This window comes from Erpetoichthys calabaricus, chromosome 3, assembly GCF_900747795.2.
Source record: "Erpetoichthys calabaricus chromosome 3, fErpCal1.3, whole genome shotgun sequence".
Lineage (NCBI taxonomy): Eukaryota > Metazoa > Chordata > Cladistia > Polypteriformes > Polypteridae > Erpetoichthys > Erpetoichthys calabaricus.
In genome coordinates, this window is record NC_041396.2 from 85,854,114 (window position 1) to 85,878,294 (window position 24,181).

Sequence of the window (24,181 nt, forward strand, 5' to 3'; positions counted from 1 at the left end):
ACATTTAGTCCATCTCAGCTATAGCCCCATCTATTGTTTTGTTACTTATGAATTAGTGTTTAAAATTTTCAGTTATGTATCTTGGAAGACATTAAGAGAACACCTCTCTGACCACAATATTGCTGAATGGTGGCCTCTGTAAATTTTAAAGGCAAAACGAGAATGGTTTAGAATACCCTGCTTCTTTATCCTTTCCATCACCCTTCTCTCGTTCATGTTGTAGAATGGTTGGGATTTAGTGTTAGAGATAGGCGTTAAGGAGAAAAATGTTCATGGATTGTAACTGAAGATTTTATTTTTAAAAGGTGATCCAATGGCATTTGTTTATGTTTCAAATTGTATGTCTTTTACCTGGCAGCACAGCATTCAAGGACTTCATATGGCACTGTTTAATAGCTCTTTTCTAAGGAAACGTACATTGATCTCGATGATTAGTTTTATTTGATTTAGTTCATACAGCTACATATATTTTACATATTCACGCAATTAATAGAATCTGGTGTGTTGAGGAATAATTTTCTTCTCATGATATTTGAAAGATGACAACAGAAAAGGAATACCTTTTATTTTTCTGTCTTTATACTTCAGTTCACCTATTTTTGTTCTCAAAAATATAGGGGAAGTATAATTATGGTAAAAATTTGACTTTTTTTAAAAATAATTTTCTTACCTTAAAAATTATTTTCTTGCATTTTAAACTGTAGAGTACAAATGACTTTATTTCAGGAACTATAAGGGTCCTATTCTACACATCTCTCATGGAATGTCTACATTCATCTAAAATTAGATCAAATGAAAGATTCAAATCTTAAGTTCTACAGCCGGCATAGCAGCATCTGTCTGTCAGTTTTATACTATACTGTAAGTGTCTTTCATGGAAAACACCATCCCAGAATCTATAATAAAATATAGTCCAGTGGCTCTTTTTGTTTTTGCCACCTTTTTTGGACTTGTCTCCTTTGACAGTTTTCATCTAGAAGTGGGTGTGCCTTTATCGAATTACTGAATTGTCCAACTCAGTGGTAGCATTCTGTTAATAGTAAAAACAGAAGGTTTTTCAGCATTGAATGTATTTCAGTCTCTTATGTCCCTTTCCAAAAGTTTTTCTGCCCTCTCCTAAGACCATTATATGATCCCTAGAATAAGATTCACTCATCTACACTACACTATTAGTAGTAATTAAGTTGAATAACATGCTGACTTATTCATTCTTAATTTTATGGCACCTCACAAAGGACTTTGGCAGGTTGCTAAAGTAAAAACACTGTTCATACATTGAGGATAAATCAGTCAAGTCACTCAAGTCCTGCTTGAGCTTTATTACAGTTGAGCTCTGCAATCTATAAGTTTCTGTAATTGCTCTCTAGGATTAGCCTCAGGGCCACCAGTTTTGGACAAAGGGGGATGTAGAGTAGATTGACAAAAACCCACTAGCATTTGGCTTATTTGATCTTTAATCTCAGCAAAGTACACCTTGTTTTCAAGAAATTAACACCATGTGAAAACTCAAATCATGAACACTGTATTAAAGATCTCAGTTTAATCTTCACTCGATATTTTCTATAACCATGCCAAGAACAGTTGTCTTCAGATTGCAGAACCAATCAAAGCCAGAGTGCTGCACCCCAGATTATGTTCACATATCAGTAATGAACAGCAAAAATTCAAGTGGTCAGATATTTTGATAAATATAGTAGGGATGTAACAATATCGATAATGATATACAGTGATCCCTCGCTATATCGCGCTTCGCCCATCGCGGATTTTATATGTAAGCATATTTAAATATATATCGCGGGTTTCTGCGGACAATGGGTCTTTTAATTTCTGGTACATGCTTCCTCAGTTGGTTTGCCCAGTTGATTTCATACAAGGGACGCTATTGGCAGATGGCTGAGAAGCTACCCAGCTTACTTTCTCTCTCTCTCTCTCTTGCGCTGACTATCTGTGATCCTGACGTAGGGGGTGTGAGCAGGGGGGCTGTTCACACACCTAGACGATACGGACGCTCGTCTAAAAATGCTGAAAGATTATCTTCACGTTGCTATCTTTTGTGCAGCATGTCGGTGCTTCGCATACTTAAAAGCTCGAAGGGCACGTATTGATTTTTGCTTGAAAAACAAACTCTGTCTCTCTCTCTCTCTCTCTCTCTCTCTCTCTCTCTCTGCTCCTGACGGAGGGGGTGTGAGCTGCCGCCTTCAACAGCTTTGTGCCGCGGTGCTTCACATACTTAAAAGCCAAACATTGATTTGTTTGCATTTCTCTATCTCTGTGACATGATCTGCTCCTGACACACTCCTTTGAACAGGAAGATATGTTTGCATTCTTTTAATTGTGAGACGGAACTGTCATCTCTGTCTTGTCATGGAGTACAGTTTAAACTTTTGAAAAAGAGACAAATGTTTGTTTGCAGTGTTTGAATAACGTTCCTGTCTCTCTACAACCTCCTGTGTTTCTGCGCAAATCTGTGACCCAAGCATGACAATATAAAAATAACCATATAAACATATGGTTTCTACTTCGCGGATTTTCTTATTTCGCGGGTGGCTCTGGAACGCAACCCCCGTGATGGAGGAGGGATTACTGTAATGTTTTGTACTCGTACTTGTAAAAATGTCCCAATGTCTATAACTGATACTTTTAACATGCATGCATGCATGATTGTGTGAACCTTAAAAAGAAAAACAAAAAAAAAACACACAAAATGTCTGCAATGTGGAAATTCTTTTACTTCTGGACTGTAAGCTGTGAAAGTAAACATAATAATGAGCAAGGCCAAATTGCATCTGGTGTTGCACAGCATCACCCAACATTGCAGAAGACACTAGCAAGGAGAGAAAAAATGTCATACGATAACCCACAGGCAGTTTATTAAAGAAGAAGTGCTTGCTCAATATATTGTTCTTGATAATCAACCACTGTCAGTTGTTAATAATGTGGGATTTCTGTGCCTCCTGAATGTATTAGAACCCAAGTACAACATTCCAAGTTGTGCCCATGTCACAGAGATCATCTTACTAAGGATGCACAAGTTTATAAAAAGGTACTTTATGTTGGCAGGTTAGTATAGGACATAACAGCTGTCAGCTTCGCCATTGACATTTGTTTGTTTGTCCAGTGTCTACCATTACGCTTAACTGCACAGTGAATAGATGGAAATTTCACTCTCCAGTGTGTATGCTGCATGGAAAGCTGTTTCAAGTCCCATACAGAAAAAGCAGTAGCAGAGGCATTTCAGGAAATGTTTTGCACTTGGGCCATTTAGAAAAGTTATGTGCCCATTGTGGTCTGCAACAATGCCAAAAATATGATAAAAGACATTTATGATGCTGGAGTCCCAAGCTTTTCAGGTGTTGGTCATACCTCCAGCTAGCAGTCGCAGAGGGTGTTTTTGCATAGCAAAATGTTGCAGATGCTGTCATAGTCAGGCTTTAAATAGTTGGCCATTTTCTGCCTTGGTGTACTCCCACTTAGAGGACATTCATCAACACCACTCTACTCAATCCAAGGTGTGGTGCACTTCATTTAAAAGCAGCATATGTGGACGTGCCACTGTTTGCTTTTTCTAGGTCACATAATCTATTTTTAATGGGGAAACTAAATGGTAAATGATAAGATTGTCTTATTTAAAATTAGAAAAATAATGACTTCACTATTTAAACTACAATACATATTTTTCCACATATTAACTATTAAATGTTTTCTTACCTTCTAAGCTTTTTGCATTTTAAGAGTTTGATTCAGACATGTTAAACGCGTGGTTGTCACTTTGTGTTTTAATAAATGAAATGAAACTCTCAAGAGTCACTTAATGTACATACTAATTTTAGCGGATCATATTACAAGTAAATGTGTTTTTTGTGGATGTGAAGAGTGTGTTTCTTTGCAAAACACAGTATCCGATGCATGTGTTTGTGACAGAACATGATGGAATAGAATCTGTGCTGTGTTTCATTATTGTTTCATAATATGAAGCATTATTGGTGTAGAGTTTTTTTATTTACTTTAACACTGCAAACAAGCACTGAACATAAAACTTATGTATTGAAAACTTACCGATTGACACATTTGCAAGACAAAGACGCTGATGAAGAGGTGCGAAGGAATTTAAGGAATTACAACTTATTCATAAGCTTCAGGGATTCTAGTGTTAGAGGATCTGTTCAAAATGTTTTTAAAATATAGCAGGATCTAATCAATAACATTTTAGAATAAGCTTCCATTTCATGGAAAAAGAATACTCTTCTTTTCTTGCTCTATTTATAGAGTAGCTTTGGTTGCTGGCTCCTCTCTCTTTCTCTTGGGTGGGGGTTGAATTTTGCTTTGATTTATTAAATTTAACTTGACTGTATGGAATGTTTTCTGTTTCTAATTATAATCAATAAAAATTAAAAAAAGAGGGATCACATATTTCTATCCCAATTCATTATTTTAAGGTTCCATATACTCGCTATTAAATATTAGTTCAAAGGAATGTATCACATTCTCACCTATATATAGTGGTCAACAGCTCCCCAAACACCCAACACAACAGCACAAGCACAGATTCTGATGTATAACAGTTTTATTGTGTGAACGCTTTCTCACATAACCTTTTTCCATACCACAAGTTATACTCATCAATTTGCACTCCTTCCGCCTCTGTACTTCACTCCTTCAGGCAAGCTTTCTTCCTCTTAACTCTGTCACGACTGGCTGAAGTCAAACAACTCCTTTTATCTGAGATCTGGGAATAATTCTGGTGGCAGGGCATATCCTGATGGAATTACTTCTGGGCCAATCAGAAGTTCCAGAAAGTAGGGATTGTGCATCCCTTCAGCTCTCCCAGTGGAACCCATGGAATCCAGTAGGGCTGCCCCCTGGGACTATCATACCCAGCATGCCCTGCAGGCGTCCGAGTAGAAATACTAAACCAGGGAGGCTTCCACCTAGCATATTGAGGAAGAAAATGCCCCGAATACATTATCTTCCCCAGTCCTTCCATGCTATTAGCATCCTTGCTGGGTAAGGATCCCAGTTCTGCCCCTGCCGGGATACCAGTAACCGCGTGGCAAATCGTTAATTGCCAAAATTTCTTAAAATAACTATGTAGCATTTAGGAAAAAATTCTTCAATTATTTAAATAAATAGTTTTCAAGTATCAAAAATGGTCAAATGAATATACATAAAAATGGCAAGCATATCATCAGAAAAAAATGTTTCCTGTTATAGATATAAGGACCAGTTCTTTTGAAATATCAATATAGCCAAAGAAGCTAAAGAGGTGGTGTTGCTGGAGCTACAGGAATTGCGTGGCCTAGAAGCAGCTGGACAGGATTATGCAGCACCACCTGCCAAATGTCTCTGGAAGGACCAGCCAAGTAGTAGTTTGGAGTGTACGTTTAATGAGATTGTAGATGAACATGCAGCAGCATCAATGCACTGTATTCCAGTAGCTGTTGCCATACAGCTGGACACATACCTAGGAGATACCACAGTTTTTCTTTCAGATAAACCAATTTAGTACTGGTTCAGTATTGGTTCCTCACTTTGTCTCAGATATGAAGGAAATACCTTTCAGCCCCATGCAATAGTGTAGAGAGAGAGAGATTATTTAGTGCACTGTCATATTGTTAATGAAACCAGAAACAAACTTACACCTGAACATGCAGAGATGCTTGTGTTCATCAAAAGGAACCTTCCACTTATTTTTCCAAAAAAATTCATAGACCTATTCAGTGGTAGATGTTCCCCAATGACGTTTGACATGTATACCTTTGTGCCTCTGAGCTAGCTATCCTAAAAAATGAGATACTAGTAAGAGAAATGTTCTTGTTATGTTTAGCCAAATTCATCTGAACACTGTTTTGTACTATTACATCCCATCTTGAAAGACAATGTTGGGTTGGTTTGCATACCTTAATTGCATGTGATTTTTATTTTTTTCTGTGAAATTTGAGCCATTTTTAAAATGGTGTTCTAATGTAATCCATTTAATGTACCCTACTTTAACTTATTTGTTTGATTTTTAATTATTTTATACCAAATCCTGAGTCTTATATTTGATGATAACAGTGAAGTTGACAGTTGTTGGACATAAACAAATACTATCTTCCAGTCTCACTGGAATTGTATTGGTACTGGTGGATACTAAAAAAGAAGTGTCAGTCATCATATTCGGTCTGAAGAAAATGCTGTTGACGTATTCATAAAATGTAGGCATGGGAAAAGATATAACCTTAATAAAGAGGAAGGATCAGAAGTGAATTAAAATGCCAATAATATCAAACACTACTGTGGCAAACCAGGCCTCTGTGTATCTGTAATGTGTAAATGCTGTAGACATTATATTTGCTTTGTTTAACAAATAAGACACTATGTCATTACATTTTAATTGTTTAGCCCCAAATTTGTTGAAAGCAACTTACAAATTGTAAGCACATAAACTATGGTTACTTGCAAGCTAAGTGACTGATTTATAGTCCATGACCAATTGCCAAATTAATCTTTAATTTAAAAAACTTTTATATAGCTTTTCCATAGTAAGCAAAATGACAAAGTACTTTTCAGGTTCACTGCAAATTATTTCCATATTTCTACAATATTAGCACTGGCAGGTTAAATTACTTGCAGAACCTGTAACTGTATGATTTACAGTCAAACATCCTAGCACTGCATATAATAAACATATTTCATCTTATCTAGACCACTTCCATTGTGAATACTATCTCACGCTGATTTGTCAAAATTGTAAAGTACAATTGTTTATATTTTTCTGCAGTTGGAGAGCAAGCATATAACTGAACTGCTCGGGGTCACAGTTATTTAGTGATGTGAAATAAATGGACAAGATTCTGTTTTATAGACCATTGCCAATAAATGACCATACTGCAAACAACTAACAAACTTAATTTTATGTTTAGCCTTTTCCTAGTGAACACCATGCTGAATGCGGTTTATGGGTTCTTTCAATTGTTTGTTTCCACAATTGGTGCACTATTGTCAGAACTGGCACAAAGTATAGAGATACAGGCAGGATCCAGCTGATATGTTGAGAATCTGTTTTCTTTTACTTGGTCTTGAATCTGTGTGATGTTGTATTATAATATTTGACTTTTTTAGATAGATAGATAGATAGATAGATAGATAGATAGATAGATAGATAGATAGATAGATAGATAGATAGATAGATAGATAGATAGATAGATAGATAGATAGATAGATAGATAGATAGATAGAACATAACTCATAATTTAATGAAATTTCTTGATTTCCGCTTTCTGGACTCAGGCTGTGGATCTAAAATTGGTCAGTCATATGGCATATTTAGTTGTGATAGCTTTTTTGCACAGTTTTAAGTGAAATACATAGGCTTCTAGTTCATGGGAAGATGTGTTGCATCAATTATTTAGGGAACCCTACATCATCACTTCCTAGTTCAAACCTTTAGGCATTTTAACATATGACTTGCAAATCTTTGTGGGTATAACTGATCTAAAACATTTGTTAAAACTTAGTTGTGTTCCATCTGTATGTAGGAGCTCATTATTTTTATTAGTGGATAATAAAGAAATACAAGTGATGCATCTCTCATTCATAGCAGAGCTTAATTAATGTAAATTGGAATTTGGAAAAAATGTAATAAATATACAATTCAGTGAAAGTGAAGAATATAACCAACATGCCTGAACAGTTGCTGAGCTTCACACTTTATTGTATATTTCTTTTTCTATAGTTACTCTCATCCCAAAGTGCTTAACAGGTACAGAATTATAATGCAATTACATCCATGTTTTTGATGATCAGTCCACAGATAGGCGTAGTTGTTTCAGGATCACACGCTGGGATAAATCAATGTTACAGCACACTGCAGTTTTCTTCTGACTTCACAGGCTAAGTGTGCAAACAACACAATGGCAGGAGAAGACTGTGGTCAAAGCATTCTTCCAGGTTCCCAGACTTTTTGCTTATGCAGCATCAAGACCCTGATTTCATGTCTTCAATTTTTCATTCTGTTGTTCCTGGCGCTTCTTGTACAGACACACATGTGCATGATGGCAAGCTCGATGTCCCAGGGGCCTGGCAACACTAAACCGGTGTTTTTATAATGTGTGCAGGGGAAAGAAGTGCCCAGCAGCCAGCAGCGACACACCTGTTACCCAATGGTAAATATGTCTGCTCTCTGCCCTGGATGTGGTTTTGCTGTCACCTTTCCTTCAGTGTGCTGCTCTAGGGGTTTTAAGGTAGCACGCTAACTGCACCACTAAACTCCAAAGGGTTCTGCTCACCAGTTTCCCCTTCTTGTTCTTTAGGAATGCTGTTTCAAAACATGTAGACATGGCCTTGCTGATTTTCTCATTTTTGTACAGGGTTGTCCAGATCAAATTATGCAATTGTTGCATTGCATTGCATTAAAAGAAAGAAAGAAAACTTAAATAATTTGAAAGGTAAAAGGAACTTATATAATTTGAAAGAAAAAATGAAGGAACCTACAATCCTACAATTTTATAGAAGTTGAACTTTCTCAGTTTTGTAGTAATCTGTCTAAATGTTCACTCTACAACTGCGATAGCAAACCACTGTATTGGTTCTTTACTTTTCAGCCTGTATAATGATTGAAACAGCATTCTCAAAGGACTGAGCGTGTCATCTCTGGATAATAGCAATCACCAACTAACTGCATGCTTGTTCTGTTCCCAGTGCACGTATATGTGTCTGAGTGTATGTGTTTGCGCATGTGTGTGGATTTCACAGTTTGACAAGGGGATACATTTGAGTAAAATCAAAAGCCCTGTCTTTGGTAAGATGCAAGGATACATGTCTTTGTTTTTGTTTATGTGTATGACTTTCAATGTATACATTTGTGTTTGTGTACTAATGTTTAGTGTGTAAGTATGTATGTATGTGTGTAAAGTGTATATTTTGTGTATGTTGCACATGCTTATGTGTATCTGTATATACATACTACTGTATAAAATTGGTGTGCTTTTATGTATATATGCATATATTTTATGCAAATATGGGTGCATGTATTTGTGTATGCTGTCTACAGATATACAGCATATGCATGTGCTCCATATACTTTAAGTATGATTTAATTTGTGATATAAGTACATAATATGATACACATCAGACTGTACAAATATTTTACTGTGGAAGTTTGTAACACACTTACTTCATTTTTTAGTATTGTTTTTAATTTTGCTGTTTGATGCACATATTTGTCTCCATGTACATTTTCTTTTTTTAGTTTGGTCAGTTTGGTACTCAAAGCTGCATTACCCGCATGTTTCATGCTCATAGAGAGTATGAAAAAACAATAATTTCTCAAAATCCTTCATGTTTTTTTCATTTTACACATAAAAGTTGCAGGATGTGCAAAGTTTAGTGCTGAAATATGCTTTTTTACGTTGGAATGTTTTTTTCTTTTATTATTAGTATTAATATGTTTATTTTAAGTTATTCACTTACTACCACCTAAAAGTTACTAATTTCTTTTGATGGATAATCACAGGTGCAAATGATAATGTACTCTTTTTAAAGAAATGTACATGTAAATGAGTTGCAACCTGTAGATTACATTTATAAACTCTCTGGTTCTATCTGCCTAAAGATCAAACAATTGCTTATAAGTAACCTGAAAGTGATCAGTGTGAATATAGTCCTAAAATCTATACTATTGGAAAATACTACAAATCTATTCTGGGATTTCCACATTCATATTGCTGGCTAAGTTCAAATACTACAAAAGTTAAACGAGTGGTCTAATTAAGCAAGTATTTTATTAATAACACCAAATAAGATTAAATAATTAAAAATTTCAGATGCCATTTCCCTCCTGGATTGAAAGTACCTCTTGTGTCTCTTTCTTAGACATTTGCCAGATTTTAAGATGAGCTTCAGGTAGCTGTTATTGGAGAAAATGTTGAATGCTCACCACCTTTAGCCATATGACATCATAATGATTACTGCTGTTGTCCATGAAAAACATCTGTTCGGAATTTCAAGACCTATAGCATGCACTGCTGCAGACATGCATAGTCAGTGTGCTAAAGTCTTCAAGAATGTAGTCAAGCAAATCTTCACAGTAGTCTACAGTATGGTTTATTGCATTGGTATCTAAGTGAAAATGTAAATTGCTGATTGCACTTTAATGACATAAAGTTTACATGCTATTAGGTGCACTATTAAATTATGATGACAGATCTTTCTGTGCCCAGTATTGATAGATTTATAGGATAATTATTGTTACATACAGATGTTCTAAGAGGCGTCAACCATTGGAACAATAACCACAGCATGCCTTCTGTGAAACAGAATGTGTCCTCTAGATATCTGTGAAAAGCAAGTTAAGAGCAAATGGGAAATGATTAGTGCATTGAATTGTGAAGCAAAAGTAAAATGGCTTTTATTCAATGAAGGTATTTATTGAATGGATTAAACAAAGGATCTATCCAATAATTGTAAAATAAACAGAAGTGTATAAAGTGAGTGTATGATATCCTAATTCTTCAAAAAGACACAGACAACAAAAGCATACAAGGAGGAATTGCTGTTGTTCCCCATACTATTGTCTCTACCTCCAAAACAAGTATTTGAAGACACTAAATTCTTCTTAACATTAATATGGTAAAATTCTCCCCATCTAAATATTTGGCTCCACTGACCATACCTATAAACATAATAGGTGCTTCTTTTTTGTTAATGACATGACTGGGTGACTTACAAGGCTTTAGGGTGTACATCAGGAGTTACTATGGCTCTCTTGAAAGCCAAGTATGAAATCAGTAATCAAGTGTAATGGTAAACAAACTGTTGTTACATGATTTTAATGTATACACGCAGAAACTCAAGCCTCAGTGTTTCTTTCTCACTATCATTAACTGCATTTCTGTAGCTTAGAAACACCAGAGATATTTGCCCTTCAACAGTCCTACAACATTATCGTTAACTGCCTCTCTCAAGATTACCAGTCTTAAAATCAAAGTCAACATATTTGCCCTGAACATTAGGCTTAATTACCCTTTTTAATTACTGACAAACTGCTGCTATCTGAGCTACTACAAGTCTGAAACATTAGGGTTAACTGTACTTCTGCAAGGTAAATGAGCCTCAGTATATCTGACACACTAGAGTGAGCCGTCTCTCTCACATAATTACCCCTTTTCAGGCCTGATACCTTCAATCTAATTCTCTAAAGGCAGAGAGCGTTTTTCCACAATAGGCCGTTTTTACAGGAGTTAGTTATCCCCCTACAAATCTCTCATCCTGTGATTACAGTATTCTCTGTAGGCCTCAGCAAAACCACAGGTACTAGGGTTACCTTTTCATTTATATTATTACCTTTCTCTTATTACCAACAGACTGAGGATCAAATATAGGTAACACCTTAACTTCTACAGGCCTTCCAAATGTAAAAAGTATTATCCAGGGCTATAAAATAAAGATCATTTTTATCAAAGCTCTTTTCAAATTACAAAGATGAAGGACAGATACATACACTCTTGGTCCAACAGAAATTATTTCCAGTCACCCATACTGTAAATGTTTAAAAGTAAAAGAATGTAAGGCTGCTTTCCATAAAAGGCTGTTATAGATGCAGAATGGCCAAAAACGAAATGACTAAATTGTTCACCTTCATCTAAGCCTGCCCATCATGAAATAAAGATTTTCCTGTTGGAACTGTCTAAATGGTTATGCTAGAAAGATTTGTACTCACTCATACAAGTATACCTGCCTTGCTAGTACTTAAAGTTTTGTTGTAGGAAATGTCTAGCAGGCTATGCTTACATAACATGCCGTCACTTTTCACAAGAAAAAATATTCTGCAAATCTCCTCTAACAACAAAAGCAACAACCTTTTTTTATATACCACATTTTCATACAAATGATGTAGCTCAAAGTGCTTTGCGAGATGAAGAAAGAAAAATGAAAAATATAAGAATAAGATAAGGCAATACTAAGTAACAAAGAATAAATTAAGATCCGATGGCCAGGAGGATTATATAAAAACAAAAACAAAAAAAATCTGCAGGGGTTCCACGGCCACGAGACAACCAAGGCCCCACTGGGCTTTCTCTCTAACATAAATGATCTAAATCAGTCCTCATGGTTTTCAGGCTTCATGTGGAAGAATTAAATGATGATGGTCATGTTGACATCTGGCCTTCAATCCATCAGTGTAGGGACTGCATGGTGCCTTGATCAAGAAAACCGGAAAAAGAACAGCAGAGAAAGTAGGAATTAGTAATTGTGGAGCCATGATTAAAACGATAATTAAATGCATATACAGAATATCAGGGTTAAACTAAAATGAAGCTATAAGAAAGCCATATTAAAATAATGGGCTTTTAGCAGTTTTTTAAAGAGCTTCACTGTATTAGCCTGGTGAATTTCTATCAGTAAGCTATTCCAGATTTTAGGTGCATAACAGCAGGAGGCTGCCTCACCACTTCTTTTAAGTTTAGCTCTTGGAATTACAAGCAGACACTCATTTGAAGGTCTAAGGGTACAATTTGGAGTGTAAGGTGAGAGGCATTCTGAAATTTAGGATGGAACGAGATTATTTAAGGCTTTGTAAACCATAAGCAGTATTTTAAAGTCAATTCTAAATGGCACAGGAAACCAGTGTAGTAACATCAAAACTGGAGAGATGTGCTCGGAATTTCTTTTCCTAATTAATATTCTGGCAGCTGCATTCTACACTAGTTGCAATCGATTGATGTCTTTTTTGGGTAGTCCTGAGAGGAGTGCATTACAGTAATCTAGTCGAATAAAAACAAAATCGTGAATTAATTATTCTGCATCTTTAAAACACCTGACACCACTACTAATTGCAGCACGGTTAAGATATCCAGACAAGGGTTACGTTCCATCTAACAGCCATTGAGACAATTGTCTCCTTAAGACCCTCAACTGTATAAGTAGGTTATGTGACAAGAACATTTGTAGAGTAAGAAGGAAATCTGTTTTGTATGGAATGCTGATTACAGATGTACCCACTTGTACGAAATCAATTTGGAGAAACTAACTGACCTGGAAGCATACCTTTGGACTATAGGATTATGCTTATGCAAGCACAAGAATATGCATTTGAATAAAATATAGATGACAGTCCATTTGCAGCACAATTGAGACCATTTATCATAAAGTAACTTGCTGCTCAGACATAACATCTAATATCGTCATAAAATTATGAAAAATGATGTAATCATAGGAAAGTGTTATACGAATTAGCAGGTTTGGCAGCACTGTGATCTGTGGGCTACTTGTAGCACCTCTCTCTCTCTCTCTCTCTCTCTGTCTCTCTCTCTCTACACTTTGACACAATTTTGAATCAGAATTATTTTTAAATAAACAGCATAATAGCACAATGCAATGCTGCCTATCTTAATTACGTGTTATGGGTATTCAAAATATAAACTGTTTTTAATGAATTCGCCAATTAAATAAAACCATTTCCAGTAAGAAATTCTTGATCATGTACAATTAAAATGCAAAAATGAAATGGATAGTATTTTCATGAGTTTTGATATTGAATCATTCTTAATCTGTGTCTCAAATGAAGCAGCAACAAAACTCTTCCAAAAACCCTTTCTTTAATTAATATGTACTTAGTCTAAATAGGAGTATAAATGTTGTTTTTAATCATGCATGTGTTTTTGCATTTGTCTAGCTCAGTGATCTGACTACAGTCAGCCACTTAAAACTAATATTCTCCTTTGAATTGAGCTTGTGTAAGTTACCTGCCTGTCTGTAGTTACCTAGATTATCTATTTGAGTTCAGAGTCTACAGGATGACTTGTCTTCATAGGTTTTAAAGCGTTAAAAGAGGGAGAAGTTATGCATTGAAGCAGACAGTAATCTTTCTTCAATTAATGTAATTAAATTCTCACTCAGATAGCTTTAACTAGGACTTTAAAGACACAAAAGTACAAATGGAAATTGACAGCTGTTTTAAATTTCCCTCCAACCAATTGTTCTAATAACATTTTCACTCAGGTCTTACGAGAGCCCCTCAATTATATTAATTTCTATTTGTATCTTAATCCCTCTGTTTTAAGATAACTCAAGGTTTTTGACAGTCATTTTCTAGTTCTGAAATATAAACATAATCTTTGTCATGCCTCAGTCATGTGTCACTTATCTGTATAATTATTGAAGGACAATGACAATTGCTCCAGCATCACCTGATGCTTGAGTAACTTAGCTAGTCTTTATGCAGCTGCAGTATATTGTACTACACCAGTTCTTTCTTTTGAGTCAACCTTGCTTGCTTCTTATTTCTCTCTGTTTTCTTTTTTCTTTCATTATTACTCACATGACTGGTTGATTATTTTTTTTATTCCCCTTGTTTATGTTTTTGTTAGTATGCAATGTTTTACCATTGACTGCCTCCTCGCCTATTCCTTTTGGTAGTATTATCCCTAGAGCTGCTTATCTTCATCTGTAATATGGCCACATCTCCCTGTTTTTCTGCTGTGAGCTTTGCAATGTTTTATCCTCCTGTAATCAGTGCCATCAATGTCACATTTGCAACTGCACTTACAAACAAATCCCTGACTGAAGGGTGCAAGACCTAAAGTTGAAAAAGAATGTGCTGATCTAACCCTATCAAAGTGCTAAACTGACAGGGTTCCTGTGAGACAGATAATCTTTTTGAAGCCATAATACAAAGTGGCATGTTCTTTAAGGATGACCATGTTACTATAAGCTAAATTAACTCAGTGAAATAAACAGTTACTTTCATATAAAACAAAGTAGTATTAGAAGTAGTAGTAGTAGTAGTAGTAGTGGTGTCACTTACACAGGTTACAGTGAAATGTACCCTCTAATACAACTTAATGTTTGAGGGTTTTCAGTCCTACTTGAGGTCCAGTCCCTCTATTACATTTTTCTTTGATATTGGGGATATTTTTTTACTGACAACTTTTACCTACAGAGTATAATCACACCAAGATCTGTTTTGCTCCTAAGAAGAACTTTACCACGAATGTGCTGTTTTCAGTCTGAATTATCGGAAATTAGAATTACGCCAGATCCTGGTGACTCCCCTTGAATGGTTGCTTTTCATTCATGGAATTGTTTATTTTAAGAAGTCAGAGATTGAGCTTGTCCCTGAGTCATTTCAGCTTGTTAAACTTCTGCCACATAGAACATGTAAGGCACAGTGAAGTAGACTGCACTTCCAAAAGTGTAAGTTATGCATCATTTTAAGTTTACTTTACCTTGAGCTTAATTTGTGTAGGAGGGGTATCTTTCTGTGCTATTTGTAGAGAGGAAATATTTTCTTTTTTTTTGCCCTTCTGTTTTCTGGTGGTCATTTAGGAGAGGATTAATGTGGAGCACTGGCCTTAAAGAATCAATACTGTCTTTGTAGCACTGTTTGTTCTTGTGTTTGGTGTTATTTCTCATGGTTTTGTTTGACTCTTTGAATATAACCATGGCTGTTCATAGTCATGATAAATTGACTTACATATTCTAACCATATCCCTGTATCCCTCAACAATTTTTCAGCTTTTAGTTTTAGAAAATCCAATATTTCTTTAGTCACTTGCACTAGTAACTCGTGTCTCACCAAATTGGGACAAAACCTTCTTACTCACTTACCCTTGGATTCACTACTCAAAGATAAGTTTACAACATAGAAGTTAGTGTACAATCAGTTGACAGTGATAACATAGACATATGGTAATCTACAAATATGATCTAAGTCTGAGCTGCATATGTAAAAATCAATTAACTTTATTTATGCTGAAAGTTATATTGCAGACATGATTTTGAACACTGAAAGTGAGCATCCAACTGACAGGTACTCCTAGAAACTGCTGGAAGGCACATAGGGGAATGGGGTTATGAAGCACAAAAAAGAAAGGTATTGCTTATCAATGTTTCCTCGCAGTAGAGGTCTGGACAATATTGATTTTTCTATCCTGCTTCCAGCCACTTACAAAACATTAGTTTCCATTTCCACTCACTTTCTCCCAGTCTTCCAAAAGTTCTAAGCTACTTCCCATCACATTTCAATTTTCCTTACTAAAGAGCACATGAATTGGACACAAGGAGAAGAAGAACACAATACTTCAACCAGTAGTCACTATCGTGTATCTGATCTGCCTTTACAAGCTTCTGTGCACATGCACCACAGTGCCTGTAATAATTCATCTGAAAACTCAGTTTAAAACGAACAGGATTCCGCAACATTACAGATGAGCACAGGCCATTTTCTTCTTCTTTTCTGACTGTATGTGCTTTTACAGTAGAATAGTATTGATTACAATATTGAATGATAGTTTACTTATTTACTATTCAAGAAGCAGTTTTCTAAGAAGTTAATTCACGCTGTGACCTCGAGCTCATTATCATATGAATAAAGTCTAACTATCCACCTTCACTCACAACTCTTAACTTTTAGTTCTGTGTGTCAAAATCTAGAGTTAATTCCTATAGTTACCATGGTATTTTTGTGGCAGTGTTGACCTCTACCTTGCAGTCAAGAGCAATTATCTTTCATGGAGTGATGGAAAGGCTAGAAAGACTACAGTAAGTTTAACAGACATTTCTGCACATTAGCAAGTTGTTGCCAAATGGCATGGGTGTAGTATTGTCTCTCCCACTCTTTAGCACTATTTTTACACTGTTGTTTTAAGTAAATGAGGAAAATGAATTTATTCCCCTCCATTATTAGTGTGCATCAGTGCATCCTTTTCACAGTTTCTACAGGTACAAGGCAGACCAGTATATGAACTCAAATCCTGATGTTGCCAGATCTGCTGATTCACAAGGTCACATCAATTAGCATTGGCTAGAGTCTTCAGGATATAAATGCAAACAATATTCCAGTCCCTTGCAGATTCCTTTTTCCTGAGTGATATATTTAGGCTTTATTTACAACAGGAGGATAAACATAAGAAATTGTGTCAAAGGGTTTGTGTGTTTGTCCATGGCTTCCTAGACCATACCCACTCAATTGCTCACAACTAACTAGACCTCCAGGACAGAAGCTTGCGCTTCCAGCCAAGGATTTGCTTATTGAACTGGATTTTTTCTTTTCTTAATGATTTTGCAGATTTGGGCATCTTTGTACTGTAGCAGGACACAAGAGGGCTTCGTGTTTGCAGTTACAATTAGAAATTAGAATGCATTTCTGCTGATGACATCATGTATTTTTATCACGTCTAAGTCGGAGATATTCAAAGCAAATTTGTTTGGACATTTAAAAAGAATTTAATAAATTGACTGTAGCTTACCACTATGCAGGTTTTAGCTCTCAAAGCAAGGTTAACACTGAAGCATCACCCTTGATGAATGTTCTGAGTAAGACATGACAGGGTACTAAATGTGCTGTCTTGTTTCAGCTCCCATCAGCACAGTCAAGTGCAGTTATTTTGGAAATCATCCCAGTGAAGCTTTTTATTTCAATTTTACATATTTATACATCTGATTTATTTCTTCCAAATTGATTCACAAACAACTAAATGCATATCCATTCAGTTGGAGCACCAAGAGGCAGAGTGACTTTTTATCTTAACACATTAAGTCAGTGGGGCAGATTGAACCAGAATCCTTTTTACGTTACAGTCCAAGAGCCACATATGTAACACCATGCATAGAATTCACACTAAAATGTGGCGTATGGATATAACTGGAAATGTGCATACTCACAAAAAAATTCAGATACATAAAACTGTGTGTACGCCAAGTCCCACACACTTCCCTTTCATAAATCCCAATGAATGTGAAATTTAACACACATGCACATGCCTACAGGCCCACACCGACTCCTCCCAGAATTTCTCATATTTGACTATGCAAATCACTATAAAAAGCCCCTTCAGTTCAGTGCTTTGTTAAAAGAAAATGGCAAAAGCATGTGGAATAAGAATTTCATCAAATGTGAAATGGAGGCAAGGACAAACATACTATTTGATGGCTTAAGCAGTGGTATAAGCAGCAAAAGGAAGTGGATTGAGTGATACAGAGAGGCAGAGACACCCGTTCAAGTCCAGAAAGTCGCACAATGCCGAAATAATAAAAGGTAAAGTACCACTTTGAGTTAACGGAAATAGCCCAAAAGTTGCTAGAAATCTATGTTTTGTACCAAATACTTGTATGCATAATTTGGTTGACATAAGTGAAAGTGTACTCAAGTTATCCTTTTTACATACATACACACATACAAACATTACTCCAAAAATGGTATCTTCAGACTCGGGGAGTTCTAAAACATTGAGATATCTCATCAAAATCTCGAAATAGAATTTTGGAGGATTCCAATACTTTCCCTATACTTCATATATGAGACAGTCAGGGAGGTCTGTAACGTCGAGGTTCATCAAAATCTCATCATCGAATCTCTGGACGATTACAATACTTTCCCTATACTTCCTATACGAGAAAGTATAAAAGTGGTCAGATATCAAAGTCGACGTGAAAAGGGTTTCAGAAAATATTATAAATGCTGCTGTGCTGAGTACATCTTCAGAGGCTGGCTGCACACACACCTCTGCCTCGGAAGCTGCTTGGCAACCATGTAGCTATGTGCTGACAGGTGCTGTTCTAGAGTCACAAAAAGCCATCGCGGATGCTGTAAGAGATGTGGCCAATGAATTAAGGAATATAAAGGCTTACTATGTCATATTCACCACAAATTAAATCAACTTGGTAAAAAGTAAATGCTGCACCTGATTACCTGTTTTTACAATGAAGTTGTAATGCTGTTTTATTTGGCTGATCATTTGGTGGATCGGGGTCACATTCATCTCTTCAGGTGTGGGCACATTATGCAGAAAATTACATGTTTGCACAGTGCATCACACTTTCTGTGAACTATAGAGCAGCACATTAATAGAGTGGAAATGCTTTCTGTTTACATAAGCAAATTTGTTCTCTGAAGGCGCCTTTATAGTGTAACGTCAACGCCAAGTGCCACAACAGATAGATTCTCTGCTGTTTACATGGCTCTTTGAGGTGACTCGCTATCTTTAAAGAGACTGCTTGACTTTTGCCACACTAGAGAGTTCCTGTTTTTATAGGCGTAGCTGCTGTAGATGATGTCATGCCAGCTCATTCTTTTGGTGACTCATCCCTGGCTGATGTAACATGTCCTGCACTGTTGCCATAACAATGTGCATGCAGTTGACTGCTCCGATTGCATTTGGAAAACTGAACATTGCTGCAAATTGTGCTTTGATGTTTCCCAGTTCAACCACAGTGTAAGAAAATCTTATATATCTGGATTTCAAGCAGATAATACCATCCTATACATCTGGCATGGCGCAACTCAGTGATTAGTGTGAAGTACCCAATTGGTCAGCAAGTTCACGTTGAAAAGCTCCTGTGGCTAAAAACCCAAGAATGGACAGAACTTCCAAATGAGCAGGTAGAGCACAGTTCCTCAAAGTCTGCCTTTGTAAAGCAGGTGCCAATTCAGCACACAGCTCCAAAAGGATAGCTCTTGGAAATCGAAATCCACTTAGAACCTAGTCATTATCATCTATAAATGGCATGCTCTCAACAACAACAGCATTTATTTATATAGTACATTTTCATACACCAAGTAGCTCAAAGTGCTTTACATAATGAAGAAAAGAAAAATAAAAGACACAATAAGAAATTAAAATAAGACAACATTAGTTAACATAGAAAAGGAGTAAGGTCCGATGGCCAGGGTGGACAGAAAAAACAAAAAAAAAAAAACTCCAGAAAGCTGGAGAAAAAAATAGGGGTTCCAGGCCACGAGACCACCCAGTCCCCTCTGGGCATTCTACCTAACATAAATGAAATAGTCCTCTTTGTAGTTAGGGTTCTCACAGAGTCACTTGATGCTGATGGTCATACAGACTTCTGGCTTTTAATCCATCCATCATTGTTGGAACATCATGGTTCCGGAAAAGGAAACAGAAGAGAGAGGAGGGGTTGGTACAGATTTTAGCGCCACCATGAATAGTTATTACTAGGCTCACCCGCCTTTTAAGGCGACCGACTTTTATCTTCAATTTGTGCGCGCTCCATGTGTACATCAGGCATATAAGTGTAGGGAATGAGAACATCAAAGTGCCCATTCATAACATCTCCTGAAAAACTACGTTTTTTATTCCCTCGAGTGCCTGTCCAAACTTGGAGTGTAGGACTCCATAATAATATACTTGAAACTTGAAACTCATAGAGTAACAACTCTCCCTCTGCCATTAGCTCAGAAATGGTACCATAAGTTTGAGACTTTGACATTTCAGTGAAATACTGAAGCTCATATCTATAAGAGATTCCTGACAGCATCATTGTAAATGGCTGAAACCTTTACCAATTACTTAAAACATGTTGTACAATGTCAGCCCGAATCTGTACCGCTAAAGACGGAGTTTCATGCACTAAATAAGCTATAGATGAGAATAAGCAAGCACCATCTCCCCTGATATTTACTACGCGGTGAGGCATTTGTACTCCATGAACATTAATTATTTCCAGATACATAATTTTGTCTATTTTTCCAGCATATCGCGCACAACAGCAAGGGAACGATGGGAGCACCAGAACTCTGCTCACATCGCGTCGCTTCGTACTGCAAGCCGCAAGTAGTAAGTCTGTGATAAGTGGAATACCGCTACGCTTTGCACTCACGGGACGGAAGGACAATCCCGACCACTTTTATATAGTAGGATAATTAATTGGATATACAGAGTATCAGGATCAGTATCTCATTTAACCTTTTCATTTCTTCTAACAATTCTAAAGCAGCTATAGCATTTGGAATAGTTTGGCCATTCCGTGCACAATTATATTGTTACTGAATGATTACAATCAAGTCAATTAAATTTGTAAACGATATGGAGTTAACTTTGGTATATTTGATAAATCCAGTGTCATGGATGCGAATATGAAAAAGAAGGGAAATGACACAGAAAAAGTAGCACTGCTTTGATGCTGGGTATGGCCAGTTTGCAAAACCGAACAGAAACATGTATACAAGTGGTCTGAGATTGCTGTGAAAATGTGCATGGCTTTATACAAAGTTTAGTTTATATGCATCTGAAGTGTGCATGGAAATAGGCTTACACAACATTTTTGTGCGTATGCACCATTTATCAATGAGGCCCCAAGTCCTTTCAGTTACTTACTTGTAAAGTTGGAAATTCCCAGACTTCTTTTTTTCTTAACTGGTGTTTATTCCATAGTTAGTTCCTGAATTGAATTGGAAGCAGGTATGATATACTCCTAATCCCAGGAAATTTGTAATGAAAGAGTATTCAAAATATGGATAAATTGAATTGTGTGTGCCTTGCTGTTTTTTAGTAATTGCTTTATTGTAGTCAAAAACATAGCAAATGGATCATCTAATCATGTTCTTCACTTGTTCTCATATTTTTTTTTTTTTTTTTTACCACCAGTCTAACCATTTCTACCTAAATAAATATTTTCATCCAGTCATAGATCCAAACTATCTTGGTAAATCTACTGCAGATCAAGGTGTTACGGGTTCAAGGATAGTGTCCATGGCACAATTTTAAGTATGACATCCAGATATGATGCACATGAGGAAGAGTAATGGAGGATGTAAAATGGATGTGAAAACATACTACAATAAAAATACTTGGGATGCACCGATACCACTTTTTTGGAAAACGAGTACGAGTACTTGCATTTCAGTACTCGCCGATACCGAGTACTTGCCGATACCGAGTACTTAATAAAAACATGATTTAAATTTACAGGTAACAGCTTTAGTCATATAACTTAACAAAAAAAAACAAGAAACTCTCGTCTATCCACTGGGAGGTTAGGCTAATTAGCGACACGGGGCTAACACTGCTTGTCCAAATATCCGTGGTGAAACTAAACGCAGAGGAGGCTTGCAGTAGGCTGTGGATATGTTTTTTCACGGAGTCGTGTAGTTTAGGCAGCTCCGTGTCAGTCATGTAACGGCGGCTTGGGACATCATATCTGGGCTCCAGAACATGGAGGAGACGCAGGAATCCCACATTTTCTACCTCCGAGAGTGGCTGGTCACTCAATGCAATGTACTCGATAATTGCCTGTGTTATTTTCACAGCACATGGATTGTCTCTGGACATTTTCTCTCGTCTTGCAAGAGTTTGCTGCAGCGTGGGTTGTGTTGGTTTAGAAGCGTGGGTAAACTCTTTGTACTCGTTGTCGTGTTGGGATTTTGGGTGCTTGATTAAATTACTTGTGTTAAATGCGCTACCTTTTGAGCCTCCTCTGGACAATTTCGCTGAGCACAATTTGCAGTCCGCCTTTGTTTTGTCGTCTTCATTCACTTTGAAATAGTTCCACATGGCTGACATCTCTCGCCTCGCCTTCTCCCCGCTCTGAGCTGCAGCCGGGGCCTGGGGGCAGGCACTCGGCGCCTGTGATTAACCCCTTACATGCCGCTCAAACATAGACATTTCTCAGACTGTGGTATCGGTCCCCGGTATCGGGGGACTTTTAACGAGTACGAGTACTTTAGAAAATGTGGTATCGAGGCCGATACCAGATACCTGTTTCGGTATCGGTGCATCCCTAAAAAATACTATTCCTACAATTATAAGGTGCCTATGCATCTGTTTGGGTGGCTTTTCAACTTTCCTAAAACAAAAAGTCTTTTACAGCATTCCTTCTCAGTTACATGTTCTTTTTTATTTTATGATGTACAACCCCAATTCCAATGAAGTTGGGACGTTGTGTAAAACGTAAATAAAAACAGAATACAATGATTTGCAAATCCTTTTCAACCTATATTCAATTGAATACACTACAAAGACAAGATATCGAATGTTCAAACTGATAAACTTTATTGATGTTTTGCAAATCTTCACTCATTTTGAATTTGATTTCTGCAACACGTTCCAACAAAGCTGGGACAGGGGCATGTTTACCACTATGTTATATCACCTTTCCTTTTAACAACACTTAATAAGTGTTTGGGAACTGAAGACACTAATTGTTGAAGCTGTGTAGGTGGAATTCTTTCCCATTCTTGCTTGATGTACATCTTCAATTGCTCAACAGTCCGGGGTCTCCGTTGTCGTATTTTGCGCTTCATAATGTGCCACACATTTTCAATGGGAGACAGGTCTGGACTGCAGGCAGGCCAATCTAGTACCCGCACTCTTTTACTACGAAGCCACGCTGTTGTAACACATGCAGAATGTGGCTTCGCATTGTCCTGCTGAAATAAGCAGGGACGTCCTTGAAAAAGATGTCGCTTGGATGGCAGCATATATTGCTCCAAAACCTGTATGTACCTTTCAGCATTAATGGTGCCTTCACAGATGTGCAAGTTACCCATGCCATGGGCACTAACACACCCCCATACCATCAGAGATGCTGGATTTTGAACGTTGCTCTGATAACAATCCGGATGGTCCTTTTCCTCTTTGGCCCGGATGACACGACGTCCATGATTTCCAAAAACAATTTGAAACGTGGACTCGTCAGACCGAGGCACACTTTTCCACTTTGTGTCAGTCCATCACAGATGAGCTCAGGCCCAGAGAAGCCGGCGGCGTTTCTGGGTGTTGCTGATATATGGCTTTCGCTTTGCATGGTAGAGTTTTAACTTGCACTTGTAGATGTAGCAAAGAACTGTGTTAACTGACAATGGTTTACTGAAGTATTTCTGAGCCCACATGGTAATATCCTTTACAGAATGATGTCGGTTTTTAATGCAGTGACGCCAGAGGGATCGAAGGTCACGGGCATCCAGTGTTGGTATTTGGCCTTGCCGCTTACATGCAGAGATTGCTCCAGATTTTCTGAATCTTTTGATGATATTATGGACAGTAGATGATGAAATCCCTAGATTCCTTGCAATTGTACATTGAGAAACGTTGTTGTTAAACTGCTGGACTATTTGCCCACGCAGTTGTTCACAAAGTGGTGAACCTCGCCCCATCCTTGCTTGTGAACGACTGAGCCTTTTGGGGATGCTCCTTTTATACCCAATCATGACAAACACCTGTTTCCAATTAACCTGTTCACCTGTGGAATGTTCAAAACTGGTGTTTTTTGAACATTCGTCAACTTTCCCAGTCTTTTGCTGCCCCTGTGCCAGCTTTTTTGGAACGTGTTGCAGGCATCAAATTCAAAATGAGTGAAGATTTGCAAAACAATAATAAAGTTTATCAGTTTGAACATTCGATATCTTGTCTTCGTAGTGTATTCAACTGAATATAGGTTGAAAAGGATTTGCAAATCATTGTAT

At 37.0% G+C, this 24,181-nt stretch overlaps 1 protein-coding gene across 5 annotated transcripts in view; it reads left to right on the top strand.

Moving 5' to 3' along the window:
• The window catches only part of scube3 (signal peptide, CUB domain, EGF-like 3), a 458,024-nt gene that overhangs the window by 370,999 nt on the left and 62,844 nt on the right, over nt 1–24,181 (top strand). For 3 of the 5 annotated variants that reach the window (XM_051924638.1, XM_028797022.2, XM_051924637.1), the window contains one exon: nt 8,097–8,144. The exons of the other annotated variants lie outside the window; for them this stretch is intronic. In XM_051924638.1, the coding sequence (XP_051780598.1) occupies nt 8,097–8,144 (48 nt within the window). The remainder of the gene's footprint in view (nt 1–8,096; nt 8,145–24,181) is intronic. 5 annotated transcript variants of the gene reach the window in all.